Raw genomic sequence first — 16117 nt, 5'->3', positions numbered from 1 at the left:
CAATCCGCGTGCCGAACTTGGAATTTTCGGCCGCTGCCTTTGGCCTGTATGGCTCGTTTGCAGGGCGCTTTGCCGCCCTAAGGTATGTGTTGCGGGGGTGACTGTAAGGAACATAGTTGCGTCCTCCCGGTCTGCTACTGGTGTCATGCGAATCACCGCGGTAGCTATGGTCGTCAGGGTCGGTATGACCGTACCCTTCGGTGTATGGTTGTGGGCCCAATCGGCTCTGAATGCCTGGGCCGCGTCTGGAGGTTGATCGCCTCCTATCCTCGCCATGGGGGCCAAGGCGGGTATGTACCGGTCCTCTGGTGTGGGACCCGTATGAGGAATCGTCCTCGTTGAGGGTGTGGACCGAACAGTAAGACGATCCCCGTTCTTCACGCCGGCTTCTTGAAGCCGGGCGTGAATGTATCCTGCCGTCGTATTGTAAAATACGCTCAACAGGGGTGTGCGGTGCTGGGGGAAGCCCAGCTCGTATGTTCGCTTCAGTACAAGCGCGGTTGTATGCTGCGGTCAGCGTGGCTGCCTGCTGTTCGTACCAGGCATGAATGGTCATGCCTGGTGGGATCACAGATGGGAACTGTGATAAGTCATGTCCGAACATAAAGGAGGGGCTCCTTTGTGTGGACGTGCCGATGTGTCCGGGTTGGGAGGTCGAGGCATTGACCCCTACCGGGTTTGGGATTGGAGGATTTTGGTTATCCGCAGTGTTGTTTTGGTGATCAGTCATGATCGTGAGAGAGGAAAAAGGATGGTTTAGAAAATGCTAAGAGTAGCGGTGGGCGCCAATGATGAAACAATGGTTAACCGGGCAGGGTTAACACACTGGTCTCGTCAAGAAGGGTTAATCCCTTCCTCTCGAGGATCGCTGGCTGGATCACCGGTGGTTGATCTCCTGCACAAGGAAACAAGCCGTGACTCGTAACAAGGAGGATGGGGTGGGGGGTGCTCCTTGTTACCACTCTCCGGCGTGAGAATCAGTAGTTTGCTTGGGAAGCAAAGTAAGATAGTAGTAGTAGTGAGAGAGTTGTGAGAAGATACCTCAAACCTGGTTTGGGGTTGGTATTTATAGCCGAGGAGTGAAGGAGGATGATGATGGATGGACTGACGACGTGCTGCACCTTTTCAGGTGTGTCAGGCTCGTCGGTTATGGAGGTTACGCCACGTCAGTCCATTGCTTACGTAGCTCTGACAGGTAACTGCCATTGGTGCCACTTGCACTGTGGTGTCAGTACCACTTGCTTGAGTGCATAGGATGCGGTGCAAGCCGCATCGCTACGTGCGGTAACATCTGAAGTTACCGCGTCTCCTACTTGTGATCAAGGAATACGCGAGATGCGGTGCTAGCCGCATCGTCGTCTTGCCTGCATCCCTTGTCGTGACGAAAATGTCCGTATGGTGCGGTGTCAGCCGTACCGCTACGTTCATCTTCTTCTATGCCTAAGGTAAGGCTTTCCTGTATTGATAGAAGTGTTCACTGGATGCGGTGCGATGCCGCATCGCTGTGAATACTTCCGTTTTCATACACCAGATGTGATGCTATGTCGCATCACTCTACCGTTCTCATGTTCCATGTAAGTCCTCCTTTGTTACTAGATAGATTGGATTCAACCCTTGTGTCGACGCGTTCCCGCATGGGCACAAGTAGGTTGTTAGCTAGTGGGGGTTTTGATAAGGGTAATGGTCACTCGCGGTCGATGCTGATGCGAGATCTGGGACCATACCCCTTCACACGTGTTATATAAATGTAACTTTGTATAGTAAATAATAAAAAAGTTATATTTTTAAAAACCCCGCGTTTTACACGAGTTGAATAAATATAATTTTGTATACCAATTAATAAAAAAAAAGTTATATTTTTAATAAATTATGATAACATTTAATATTAATTTATTATTTATATATTTAATATAAAATAAGTAGAAAAGAGAGGTATTTATTTTAAAAATATATTAAATTAACAATTTAGATTTGAGGATAATATTTTATTATAGTATGATAAGATTTAATATTAATTTATTATTTATTTATTTAGTTAATATAAGATAAGTATAGATTTGAGGATACCTCCTATGAATGACACGTGTCCAAAACTTGATTTCTTTTATTATAGTAGATAGATAGATATTTATTCAACTGGTTCTAACCTAATCTACTATATAATAAAAGAAACTTGTTTTGGGACACTTGTCATTCTCTCATTTAATTGATTAAAATTATTAATAATACTAAAAATAATAATATTTAATCTAAATTAATACAAATTATTATTATTAATAATATTTAATCAAATCTAAAATATAAAAGCGTATCAAATGCACAAATAAAAAAAAGATATTTTATATTTTATCGCTTGTATAAAAGCATACATCCAGCCAGTTTTCATAAAAGATATTTTGCACTTTTTATTTTGTATTAGTTCGTTTTTAAAATATTTGTACACAGAACATATTTTCCAAGGCATTTTATTTTTGTCGCTTGTATAAAAGCTTCGGTTTTTATTGATAAAAGTTCTTCTTTTTGAGAAAAATATGCTATTTTACATAAGGACATTTCAATCAAGAGCGTTGCCATTAATTTCTACTTCGGTTTGTACGTAGATTGAATACTTAAACTTTAAAATATCTATATAATATTATTTAACGAGGGTTTTTTTTTTCATATTGTCATAAAGGTTGCAAAATTAATGTTATTACATATTTGTTATTTTAATCTTTTTGTTCTTTCTTTATTTTGTATATCAAAATCAAGAGCGTTGCCATTATTTTTTTTTTTTTTACGTTATATCATTGATATATACAACTTAAATCTATATCTATCTATCTTCTATACTATATAACAAAAGAAACATATTTTGGACACTTGTCATTCTCTCATTTAATTGATTAAAATTATTAATAATACTAAAAATAATAATATTTAATCTAAACTAATACAAATTCTTATTATTAATAATGTTAATCAAATCTAAAATCTAATCTAATACAAATTTTTATTATCAATAATATTTAATCAAATCTGCACTTGTCATTTTCTCATTTAATTGATTAAAATTATTATTAATAATATTAAAAATAATAATATTTCATCTAAATTAATACAAATTCTTATTATTAGTAATATTTAATCAAATCTAAAATCTAATCTAATACAAATTTTTATTATCAATAATATTTAATCAAATCTCATAAGAATTCATTTATTCAACCCGTGTAACACAATGGTTTAAAGATATATTTTTTATTATTTGGTATATAATATTACATTTATTCAACCCGTACAATACATATGGTTCTTATAGAAATAACTTATTTTATTATTTAATATATAAAATTACATTTCTTCAACCCATACAATAAAGGAGACTTTTAAAAAGATAATGTTTTATTATTTGGTATATAAAGGGCATGTTTGGCTAAGCTTTTTGAAATAACTTATTGACTTATTGGCTTTTTGGAAAAGTTAGTATAGAGTGACATTTTGGGAAAGTTATTTTTCCACTCACCTACAAGCTCATTGCCAAACATCATCTAGAGCTTATGACTTTTTAAAAAGTCAATAAGTTGTTTCAAAAAGCTTAGCCAAGCATGCCTAAAATTCATTTATTCAACCCGTGTAATACACGGGGTTATAACCTAGTGAGATATATACAATTTTAATTTTAAGTTGGGTTACACAATTAAACAGTTTTTTTAAGGGGAAATACGTTTGTCCTTAAAAAAAAAAAAAAAAAAAAAAAAAAAAAAAAAAAAAAATCACTCCGTGGGACTACCGCTGTAGGCCATCGCTTGACTAAGTAAAATGGTACAAACAAAGGGGTAGATTAGTCAGTTCCTCCAAATAAAAAAACAGAGTGAATTCCTTCGCACGCACACCTTCCTTCTCATTTCTATTTGTTAAACCGCCGTGACTCATCGGAATATTCGCCGTCCGATCACCGTCCGATCGCCGCCGTTCTTCGATAACCTAAACTGCATTTTTTATTAAATAGATTGTTCGTGTCTTCCTATTCACTACATACACTTGTTTTTATTGTTTTGTTTCGATTCTGATTCTGAATATCATCTCCGATCAACTCGCCGGAGTATTAGTAGTTGTGGAATTTAGGTTTTGATCAAAACTTTCTACTATGATGTCGGAAGACGGTGGCGGAGACGGTTATAGGACGCCGGCACGTTCGGTTAGGGTGTCTCCGCCGGCGGTTCCTGTTGTCTCTGTTAGTTTTCCGGCTGAAACGACTTCGTCGCCGTCAGTTGTACCGGAGCAAATCGTGAACGCTTCAACCGATATGTATCCGCCGGTGGTTTCTGTTACTTCTCCGGCCGAAACAACGTCGTCGTCGTCACTTGTACCAGCATTACAGGTAGTCGAGCTATTATTCGGTTCAATTTTTACGATCACTGATGATTTTTTATTTATTATTTATTTATTTATTTTTTAGTATTATTATTATTATTATTATTTTATTATTATTTTATTTTTATCTTTTTACGATTATCATGATTATATGCTTGGTTCTATGGCGGATAAGATTAGGTCAGAACTACACGCACACCACTGACGTGTTAAACACACACCAACGCCACTGACAAATCATACGGGCCATGTGAACGGCGGTAATAGGTCATTTACAGGTCCGTATGAGTAATAACACATCATGCGGGCCAAAATGTTTATACAGGCATATAATGAATGTGTTAAGACACATAAGCGACTCATGTGACAGAGCACACCACTGGAAAGGCCATACGGGCTGTATGACCTTTTTTCACCAACTATACGGCCCAAATGAGAATTGAGGGTGGTGAAATATAGTAGCACCCTAAAGTTATTAATTTTGTGTTTATATTTATATATATGTTTGTTACATTATAGGTGTCTGCAAGTGTGAATCCTGCTTCAACTCCAAACCATGTAGCACATTCTGGTCAGAGGTTGATGAGGCGAGGCGGAGGGATTTCGGGTCAGGATCAGGGCCAACATAGAAACTTTTACAACAGGAATACCAATATGCAACCTCAGATGGGTGGTTACATGCAACCGTCTGCACATAATTCAACTCCTTTTATTCCTCCACCAATGCCCCTGCTGGTGCAGCCGTTAGGCAGCAATGTCCCAACTGGTGTAATTTATTTTAGAGGTCCACCACCTCCACAAATGTTTCCAGGTCCATTCTACTTCCGTTTTGCAGAGCCTTTGCCTGACAAGATACGGAAACAAATCGAGTACTATTTCAGGTTCTTCATCTACAATCAAATTTTAAGCTTTTAAGTTCTATCGCATTTATTGTCTGAAAGTTCACCTGGTGATGAATGTAATGAGTTATGAGTTAATGACGGTAGTAAATCTTTCTGCTGTTAATTTTTTGCAGTATTGAGAATTTGGTCAGAGATACATACTTGAGAGGATTCATGGATGAACAGGGCTGGGTTCCTGTTAGTTTAATTGCAGGCTTTAGAAAAGTGAGTATTCTGTTGATTTATGACAAAATTGCACAAATCAACCTTTATGTTATACCTAAACTGCACTTCATACCCTTTACTATGAAATCTGCAAACCCAACCTTTGTGCTCATATTTTGATTCAGGGTGTACAACCTTATGTTCATAATTGTCTGCTTATAGAAAATGAACACAAAGTTAACCTGTTGCATCTTATTTTTCTTCTTTAAAACTTGACTTTGCAGTGAAATTGTGTCAGTGACATCATATGTGGTCGATCATTATGTGTATATGTGTGTGTCGTGAAATCTGTTGCGCCTAGAGCAAGTTGCGTCTACTTGCGCCTCACCTGAGTGACCAGGCGTGTGCCATGTGCATTTTGACCTTACTTTTATGGCTTTCACATGTCAACTTAAAAACAACACATTATTTTGGATTAAATTTAAAAGGTTTTTTTGAATAAATTCTGGCTCCAAGATTTTACTTAAAACATCAACTTTAAGACATGTTGAGCCAAGGCTCAATTTTAATTCACTGTCTGTTAATTTGAACCTTCATGTTAGTTTTTATCTTCCTGTACCTAAGCAAGTTCATTGTGTTTATATCAACACCTTCCATTTTTATTTTCTCTTTAAGTTTTCACAGGAACAGATAAATAATCATTTTTATTATTGTAGGTTTCGTGTCTGACTGATAATGCTCAGCTAATACTTAATGTAATGCAGTATTCAGATATTGTGGAAGTTCAGGTGCGCGTTATTATCTTTTAATTCATTCAAACTTCTATTAACTATCTTATTCTAGTTCAGGATATACCTTAGCTGTAACTCCCTTTTAGCCTTTATTTCTTGACAAACACGTATACCGTTCCAACACCACCATAGGAGATATATTTGATACAGAAACGGAAATTCCGACCCTTTAGTTTTGAATGGGTTGATCTGAGCTATGTTTCTATATCTAACGAGTTAAACTGGTAAAATCTTGCTAAAACAGAAACCAGTCGAAAGTCGTTCCAAGTGTAATTTTATTAGATAAAACCTAATAAGTCATTTTATTGAATAAGTTAGATTGTTATATTATATAAGGATATGTGAAAGTTGGGAGTGCTATCAGCCAATTGGTGAAAGTTGGGGTTATCTAAATCCAATATCCCTATTTTTTTATAATCACCTTTGGACACTAATTACTTATATAACAATTGTGTTTTGGTCAAAAGTGTTTCAAATCAACCCGAACCGTATAAGATTACAAATATTGACACGTTACCAACTTGCCCCGTCCATTTTCCACCTCTAGTCGTCTGGGATATCATTTCATGATTTATCGGCTTTTTACATAGTTTGGAATTCAGAGGTGATTAATATACTGATATTGCAGGGTGACAAGATGAGGAGGCGTGATGACTGGATGAGGTGGCTAATCCCTCCAGGTGTTCAAGATCCATTGGTTTAAGTGACATGAGAATAATCATATGTGATACATATAGATATAAATATCTATATCTGTATATAGATATGTATGTATATATGTATATACACACAAAAGACCTCGATGATGATGCGGGCTATCTTGGATTTCTACGGAGATTCACTGGTAGATGGAAATGGTGTTTTGAGAGGCACATTAGATTATACACAAAAAAAACCAACCAAAAACAAAAAAAAAAAATGAAAAAACAAAAACCAAAAAGAATGGAAAAACAAAAACCAAAAAAAATATATCGATATATACACACAATTAGAACATGAAACATATAGAGGATAGAGTTATTGTGACTTTGGAGATGGTTGACTTTGTATTTGTTGGATTTATAATATTTTCTTTTTGGACCTATTTTACATGATTGTGGCTGGTTGTTTTTAGATGATATTGAGGAAAAATTGGTGGTTTCTTCCTCCAAATTTGTGCAGGTCTGTTTGATTGTGGTGCAGGTGGTTTGGACTTGTGAGATGTGGTTGTCTTTGGTGCCATATTTGATCATGAATATGCAGGTGGTGTCTTGAGTTTCATGATTTGATCATATCTTGGCACGCATCTTATGCGTGCGCGCGCACACACACTGTGAATATGCTATTTGTAGAACTATTAAGATATTTTAGTTGTTCATTGGTATTTGAATGATAGAACATTCAAATTCCATAACAAACATTGTTAAAACTGTTTATACCGGTGGGTTGCACGCGTCAACCCTCCGTGTCAATCACTTGTATTAGAGAAAATCATACACATAGTTGTTTTGGATGCTACAAATATACCTTTATAGTCAAACAAATTATGAAAATATGCGTCATTTCTAAAAAAAAATTTCATGAATTGTTCAAATTTTATACACAAGGTATTGTTAGAATTTACTTTTTACGATATGAGTGATATAAAAAAGTAAAAGTTAAATGTGTCATATATTGTAGTTTTTAAGGAGGATTTTGATGTTCACATCAACAAATCTTAAAGAGAAAGTATATCGTAGTTATTTTCTTTATGTTTTATCTTTTTCTATCTAAATCATTAAACTCACCGATTAAAAAAACCATAAAATGTACACTTACGCTAACTAATTTTATATTGTTCAAACTATATTTTTCAAAAACTTTAAAATTCTTCATGATATCATACCTTTCTCACTCTATTGATTCAACATGATATAGTTATAAATGACTTTTTTGTTTTATTATTTGAATAATCTTCTAGATTTTTTAATTAAACAATCATCTAGCTTCATTAATTAAGTATTCACTTAGTGGTCCTAACAACAACTTTACATTAATTTCTTCAGGATAACGACATATTAGAATATACGTCTCTTTTTGATTGTTTTGCAATACAAGTAACCGACTATATAATTTCTATAGAGCTTCCATGAACTTTCCTATTATTAGTATGCCAAAATCAAACCACTAAGATCTCATCTAAAACCATTAATCTCATATTGGACCTACAAAACCATATATAATTTGTGTTTCCTGTAAGACTTTTTCTTTGTATTACACTAATTACAACCATTATCGTATCTATAAATAACTTTTAAAGAATTATGTCGATGGCTTCTTGGCCTAGTGGCGCCAGGTGTTGGGTTCAAGTCTCACAAAGTGGGCGATAGGTGGATTTTAGAGGTGGGTTGTTACGACACATATTGGTAATCAAGCATAAAATCAATAAAGAAAGAAGAACACTAAGAGAAAAAAGAGTAATCCGACAAATCCGTGAGTCGAGTCATGCTACCTCTATCTTGTTCATTAGGTCGCTTTAAGTACAATCATGATAAAACTGTTATAGAATAGACCCTTGACAATATGACAATTACAAAATGGACCCTCTACTTCTTATCTAGCGTAACATAGATTTTAGGGGTGTGTGTGTTCACCGATTGAGAAAAAACATTCTACATCACGGGTCAAAGAAATCCCTTCTCACACCTTCTCCTTCATCTCTATCTTTACTTGACTCGATTCGTAAGAGAATATAAATAAGAGTTAATTACTTTTTTCGTTTCTGTGGTTTGTCAAAAATCACTATTTCAGTCCATTAGTTTAAAAATTGTGATTTCAGTCCCTGTGGTTTCACTTTCGTAACCATTTCAATCCATTATTCAGTTAAGTACAGGGACTGAAATGTGTACGAGGTGGACTGAAATGGTTACGAAAGTGAAACCACAGGGACTGAAATCGCAATTTTTAAACTAATAGACTGAAATAGTGATTTTTGACAAACCACATGGACGAAAACAGTAATTTACTCTATAAATAATTACTAAATGCTATGAGCGACAAAGACAAACACATCCCATTAGACATTTTTAAGCAAGCTATAATGTTAACCAAAAGTATAAGGATATGTCATCTCGAAGAACTTCCCAATTATCATACATGGGTAATTGGTATTGTAATTTGTAGCCTAGTGGTATCTTGGTGGTGAGATAAGGCTTATGACTATTAGGTCATGAGTTCGATTTTTCCTAGATTTATTGGGTTTACTCCTGAATTGGTGTATAGGCATTATTGCCTAGCGGGGATGGATATGATCGGGTGGTTCTGCTGGTGGCACGATAATACTCCAGTAGTCCGTCATGATCCAAATTTGCCGTTCAAAAAAAATAAATTTTAAGGAAGTTATCAACTTCTTCAACTATAAGGTGATACTATATTGTAATTTGTAAGGAAGTTATATTTTGAAAAAGTGACGTAACAATACAAAAGGAATATGAAGCTAAAATTTTGCACATATCATTGTTAGATTTGGTAATGCTTGAAAACCATCTCAATAAAAACACTCCCAAACTCACTCCCTTTTCGTTATGTAGTTCATGCCTCGTTTCAAAGACAGATTAATAGATATCACAGGATTCCTCGTTAGTTATGTTGAAACTAACCCAACTCTAGTCGTGAACTCCATACACACCATTGTGAACCATCTTAAATTCTATCCTTTCTTTTTGTTGGTTCACGCCTCGTTTTCAAAGACAGATAATTAGATATTGTGGGATTTGATTTCTCGTTTGTTTCGTTATGTTAAACAAACCCAAATCTGGTCATGAACTTTGTATCACCGTTGATAATCATCTCATCCTTCCTCTTTGAAAGTTCACGCCTCGTTTCAAAGACAAATAACTAGATATCATGGGATTTGATTTCGCGTTTGTTATGTTAAACGAACCAAACTCATAGCAACTAGATATCAAGATCCATAGCCAAACTCACTGCAAGAGAAATTCTTATATCATCATCATGATACTAAGTAAATCTCACCAACAGTAAAGCTAAGATATGGTCTGAGGATAGTAAGATATGGACAGTCTTACCTCTACCCCGTAGGAATAGAGGAGCTGCTCCCAGTGAGACCGGCTGCTTCTAGTGAGACCCCGCCTCGAAGGAAACTAAAAACATGTGAATTTTGATAGTTTAAAAGGAAATATATATTGATATCAAAGTTGAATTCATTTTATTGCAGAGTACATTATGAGGTATTATAATTTTAAGGTTGCAATAACTATTTTTAAAAATGCACATTCAAACCCCTCTTAAGAATTCTTTGTATTTTTCAGACCTGCTTTGACTATTTCATAACTGTCAAGCTCTTCAAGCTAACAACCTGAAATTTATTCGGTTAACCGAGCAATGTTTTTATCATTCAAACAAAGATTCACAATGCACATATTTTATAACACTAACTGCTGTAATTTCAAACCGAAAAGTCAAGCATCCATCCTTTCATGACAGGAAGAGTATCTTCTTCACGATGGTCTCACAAAACCTGCAGCAATGTGTTCAAAAGTTAAGCATATGAACCAGTAAATAAAGTATGGAATCATCAAACATAATAAAGAAGAACAACATTACATTTGTTTCATTCTTGCGCGGTCTTGTGATCCGTTTTTGCATCCGCTGCTGTACGGTCACTATCTGTTTCAACGATCTCCCCGTCCCTTGGTACAAGACACGGGATCCCGTCTACTATCTGATAAACATTACAGAATGTCAAATATTATGACAATAATACCCTTATTAGGATATATCCAAGATGTCAATTCTAAAGGTGTATGTACAATGTACATATATGGAAATGGTAACTCATATCCGACACCAGTATCAATACAGAATACTAATACAAGATTAGTAGCAATGTTCTCGATGACAAATACTTAATGGTAACATTCTGTCCCTTATACAGTATAGGGTGTTTTTATGCATCAAAGTGTGTACAAAAGGTTTTTTTGGCTTGTACATGTAGGTAAAATCATATATAAATCATTAAGGACAAAACTTGTTAACTTGCAGGACATAACGTGCAGGATTTTGAAACATTAAGGACAAAACTTGTTAACTTTTGCGCTAAAGGACAGCGCCTGCAATTTGGTGTAAACATAAAGGACAAAACTTGTAATTTACTCTAAATCTTATTTATAGCTATATTTTGGATGATGGATGCTAAAAACCCATGGGAGTGGAAACTTTTCAGGAGGTAACCCATCCAGAATTGCTCACTTAACTATGTAGTTTTCCTCTAGTCCAAAGCCAATGCGTCCCATTATCTTTCCTGTGAACAAATGGTGTGGGATATACATATACCTAACCTAATGTGTCACATGATAAGAAATTCTGACGCACAAAGAAAATATTTTGTTGCGAATGAACAAGATATTGAGGAATTGTCCATACGTAAAATCATAATTATTGATACGGGCCTTTTCCACATAAAAGGGGAATCTTTTGTTACAGTAGAAGCAGAAGTGATGTGGATTATTCAAGAATCGAAGTTGATTTCCTTTATAAAAAGATCTCAATGAACTTCTATGAAATGATTTCACGGGATTCAGCCAAATTTCAGTGATTTGTTAAGTACGTTATTTTATTATCAAGACTAGCATTAGGGGCGGAACTATAGTGTCAGGAGCCTTAACACGGGACCCCATATTCGTAGTGGTTTTTTTCGGTTTTATAAAAAGGATACCCCTAAAAAATACGAGGATACCCCTAACAAAAAAATAGGATACTTGATATTACCAAAATCCCATTCTTTTATAAGCCCAAACATTTTACAACCCGAAAACTTGTAGAATAATTAAGTCCGATTGATAAAATAAGCCCAAATCTATTAGATATTTGTTTTACTTTATTTATTATCATTTTTTTATTATTGTATTATTACATGGTAATATTTTCGGGATACCCCTAAATTAATGGGCTAGCTCCGCCACTGCTAGCATATAACTTATTTTAAGTTAGAGTTGGGGCATCCTACATGTTACCCTCACTAGAAAATATCCATTTGAACTAACTAAGCTTGACAAAAGTCACAAAACTAACTTGGTGGTTTAAGCTTTATATGTATGAGAAGCTGGATTTTAATTTCTAAAAAACATGCCTTAAAACCAAGATGAGAATCATCAATCAATCACCTATATGCTGCACATACATACAACAGGCTGGAAATAGTTCAAAACTCAATTCAAGCTCTTTAGAGTTCAAAATCCAATTACTGCTGCCCCATTACCCTAAATAAGTCCAGTAAAAAATGTATCTAAAAATCAACAACAAGATTTCAATACCCAGATCACTAAATCTTAGGGAATTTGAATAACAAAAAATGGGAAATTGATTCAGAAACAGAAGAACTCACTGGAAAAGAAACACCGATTGCGTGGCTTATCAAAGAATTGGATTTCTCACAGACCCTAAAGGATAAAATCAAATGATGAATTGAAGGAAGGAAGGAAGAAAGATGAGATGAGGGTGGGTGGGTGGGTACCTTAAGGGTTGTTCGGAGAGAGGACAAACGAGCATCTCTGAAAGAGTTTTGCTGATGATTTCAACTACTCTGCTTCCTCTCACCATTGCTCCTCTCTTCCCACTTTTGCGACTGACTGACTGACTCGCGATTATGGTTGGTTTACTGTTACGCTTGTTTAAACGGCGCCGTTTTCTAAACATTGCGTTTTTATTTTCCAACTACAAGTGGTTTTTTTATATTTTTTTTAATATTACATAAACGCTAAACTAGTGTGACGCTCCGGTCCTTTTTTTTTTTTTTTTTTTTTTTTTTTTTAGTTATAGGCACGCATGTATGATTCTATAAGGGTCATCCTAATTACACACGTCAAAAATAATTTTCACACCCCTAAGCGCCGCGCTATGGCCAAAGCGGGGCGCTTAGGTCGACAAAAGTTGATACGAGGTTTGACTGACTGACATGCAGAGACATAAAGATGATACGAGGTTTCAGTTGGCCCGTGAACCCTAAGCGCCGCGCTATGGCCAAAGCGCGGCGCTTCGACCCCAAATGCTCACTTTAAATCCCTGCTCAGACTCGATATTCGTCATTCGATTTGTTTTTTGTCGATTTTATTTGCTCTATTAGTTACATGTTTTGAAAAAACGATGTCGTGGTTAAGCAACTATCTTTTCGGTCAATATTCTGACGAGTCAGTTGTTCCTGATTCTTACGAGGGGACCGCTATTTCTGACTCGTTTGAGAAACCAGTGTCGTCCAACTTGAGAGAGACAGAGGTTGTATCTGGCATTTGTTATCGTGATAACACGGTGAAGCTGGATTTGAATACCCCTGTGGAGGACCCTTACGCACAACAAGGTTATTCGAATTTCGGTTACGGTGGCGACTATAGCTTTGTACAGCAGGAGTGTTATCCAAACGACAGTTACGGTTGTCAACAGAGCTTACAAAGTTATTCGAATTTCGGTTACGGTGGCGAGCAAAGCTTTGTACAGCAGGAGTGTTATCCAAACCAGAGTTACGGTTGTGAACAGAGCTTTGAACATCAAGTCTATTCGAACCTCGGTGACGATGGTGAGCCGGAGGATGTGTCTGTTGACGAGGAAGGTTGTTACCCGGTTACATTTTCGTTTGATACAACGCAGACCTTTTCGTCACGTAAAGAGTTGGTGCGTTGGGTACAAGACACGGCAAAAGACAATGGTTACCTCATTGTGACTAAGAGGTCGAATAAAAGAGGAGAGAATTACAAGATTTGGTTTCAATGTACTTTTGGTGGGGAGCATAAGAGTATAGCTACACAGAGGAAAACGGGTAGCAAGAAAATAGGCTGCCCGTTCGAGATGATCGGGTTTTCGGAATCATCCGGAAGTGTTTGGAGGATCGAGGTGACGAAGGCGAAGCATAACCACACTCCTATTGAAAACTTCGAGGGTCACGCGTATGCGAGAATGCTTTCTTCGGAGGACAAAAAACTGGTTAAGGAGTTGGCAGAGCAAGATATTCCCAACCAAAGTATCTGGCGAACGCTGACAAAAAACAATCCGGCTAGAAAGCTTATTCCGAAAGATATACACAACGCTGTTCAGAAGATCAACGCCGAAAAAAATGTCGGTAAGTCTCCGATGCAAAAACTTGAAAACATTCTTATCGAAAAAAATTACACTTATTACATGCGCACGAATGAGATATCGAACGAAGTTGAAGACGTCTTCTTTGTTCACGAAAAATCATTCGCTATGTGGTGTGCCTTCCCGCATGTGCTACAAAACGAACATGTACAACCTGCCATTTGTTCAGGTCGTAGGCATGACGTCGACAAACAAATCGTTTACGGCTGCTTGTGCGGTAATTTCCGCTGAGAAGTCAGAGAACTACCTACGGGTGTTGCAGAGGATCAAGTCTATGCTGGTAGGATGTATGGAACCGCGCATGATTTTAACAGACAGGGATTTTGCGCTAATGAACGCGTGTGAACAAGTTTTTCTAAAAGCGCATAAGTATCTTTGTCGGTTCCATATTCAACAAAATATTAATAAGAACAGCAAGAAGAAATTCTATGACAAGGAGTGGAAAGAATTCGTACGTACGTTTTGGACATTGTGCGAGTCTACGACCGAGGAAATATACAGGTATAACTTGGAAAACCTTGAAGCACAGCTGAAACAAGATGACCGTGAACGTGAGTATTTCTTACATAATTATGTTCAAATTTTATATAATAACAAAAACTGACTATTTACGTTTTTTAATTTTAGAGGTTTTTGATTATTTGAAGAAATCCTGGTTGGATCCGTACTGTGAAAAGTTTGTATCTTGCTGGATTAACAAAACTATCAACTTTCACCAAACTACGACCAACAGGGTTGAGGGCATGCATGCAACATTAAAAAGTCACTTTCCAAGTCATCGCAACACACTGGATAAACTTGTACTGTATGTTGATCATGTTGTTGATAGACAATACGCCGAGATTAGAAGTAGCTTTGAAACAAGCCTCCGAAAAGTGATGACGCACCACAAGAATCAGCCCATGCTTGCATATATTCTCAGAAAGGTTTCAATATATGCGATTGAGCTTTTGAGTATGGAACTAAAACGTAAGGAAGACGGGTTGAGAGCCTACGGTGCAAGCTGTGGTTGCCAACTTTTTACTAGTTGTGGTTTGCCATGTGCCTGTCGTTTGGAAAAGATGGAAAATAACGGTAATTAATATTTTTGACCTTTCTCGGTATGATTTTGCCACCTAATTTGTTTTCATCCACAGGTCAGCAAATCCGGATCACACACATAGACGTGTTCTGGAAGAAGCTTGATTTCAAGCCTGCAAGGAATAACATAGAGGATATCGATGTAGACGCGGAATTTGAAAAATTGAAACAACAGATCGATCCAACACCCCCTCAAGTGAAAAGGAGCTTCTTTGAAAAGTTTCAGCAAATCCTCAATCCAGGGAAAAATAACAAAAAACCTCCTGCTGTTCTGAAGAAAACTCGTGGTCGCCCAACATTGAAAACGCAGGAAGAAAGAAAGGTTGAAACCGCTAGAAAAAGCTCTTACATTCTGTTAGAAGAAACTTGGGTCGAGGCCTCAGACGATCTTTCCCGTCACAGCTCGTACATATCACCCGAAGATTCTAGAAAAGAAAAGAATACCAAACTGCTCAACCTACACCCTGATTTCCCGATGATCAAGTTCGGTCCTAAGACGGATATAGCGATCCGCAACTACGCATCTCAGATTCCCAAAGTGATCCATCCATACATCGTTAGAATAAAGGACGTGAAACCAGATGGTCATTGTGGGTTTCGATCGGTGGCTGTTGGGTTAGGAGTGAAACAAAATTCATATTTGATGATCCGGAAACAATTTCTAAAGGAGTTACGTATGAACGAATCGCTTTGGAGGCAGGTTTTCGATCCAGAAAACATAGGACATTATGATGCGCT

General features: G+C 36.6%; 2 protein-coding genes across 2 annotated transcripts; one reads left to right on the top strand and one right to left on the bottom strand.

Moving 5' to 3' along the window:
• The first annotated feature begins 3838 nt into the window (after positions 1-3838).
• On the top strand, positions 3839-7277 carry LOC110877550 (la-related protein 1C). The gene is made up of 5 exons (XM_022125700.2): positions 3839-4363; positions 4876-5237; positions 5372-5462; positions 6119-6190; positions 6822-7277. The coding sequence occupies exons 1-5, from the start codon at positions 4130-4132 to the stop codon at positions 6894-6896; spliced, it is 834 nt and encodes a 277-aa protein (XP_021981392.1). The 5' UTR covers positions 3839-4129; the 3' UTR covers positions 6897-7277.
• A 3179-nt stretch (positions 7278-10456) lies between these two features.
• On the bottom strand, positions 10457-12846 carry LOC110877548 (protein preY, mitochondrial). The gene is made up of 4 exons (XM_022125699.2): positions 12687-12846; positions 12558-12612; positions 10778-10895; positions 10457-10691 (listed from the first exon to the last, which is right to left on the bottom strand). Exons 1-3 carry the CDS (start codon positions 12770-12772, stop codon positions 10785-10787), a joined length of 252 nt encoding a protein of 83 aa, XP_021981391.1. The 5' UTR covers positions 12773-12846; the 3' UTR covers positions 10457-10691; positions 10778-10784.
• Between the last annotated feature and the right edge of the window lie 3271 nt (positions 12847-16117).

Source organism: Helianthus annuus, chromosome 15, assembly GCF_002127325.2.
Source record: "Helianthus annuus cultivar XRQ/B chromosome 15, HanXRQr2.0-SUNRISE, whole genome shotgun sequence".
NCBI lineage: Eukaryota > Viridiplantae > Streptophyta > Magnoliopsida > Asterales > Asteraceae > Helianthus > Helianthus annuus.
This window is presented reverse-complemented; position numbering and strand designations above follow the sequence as displayed.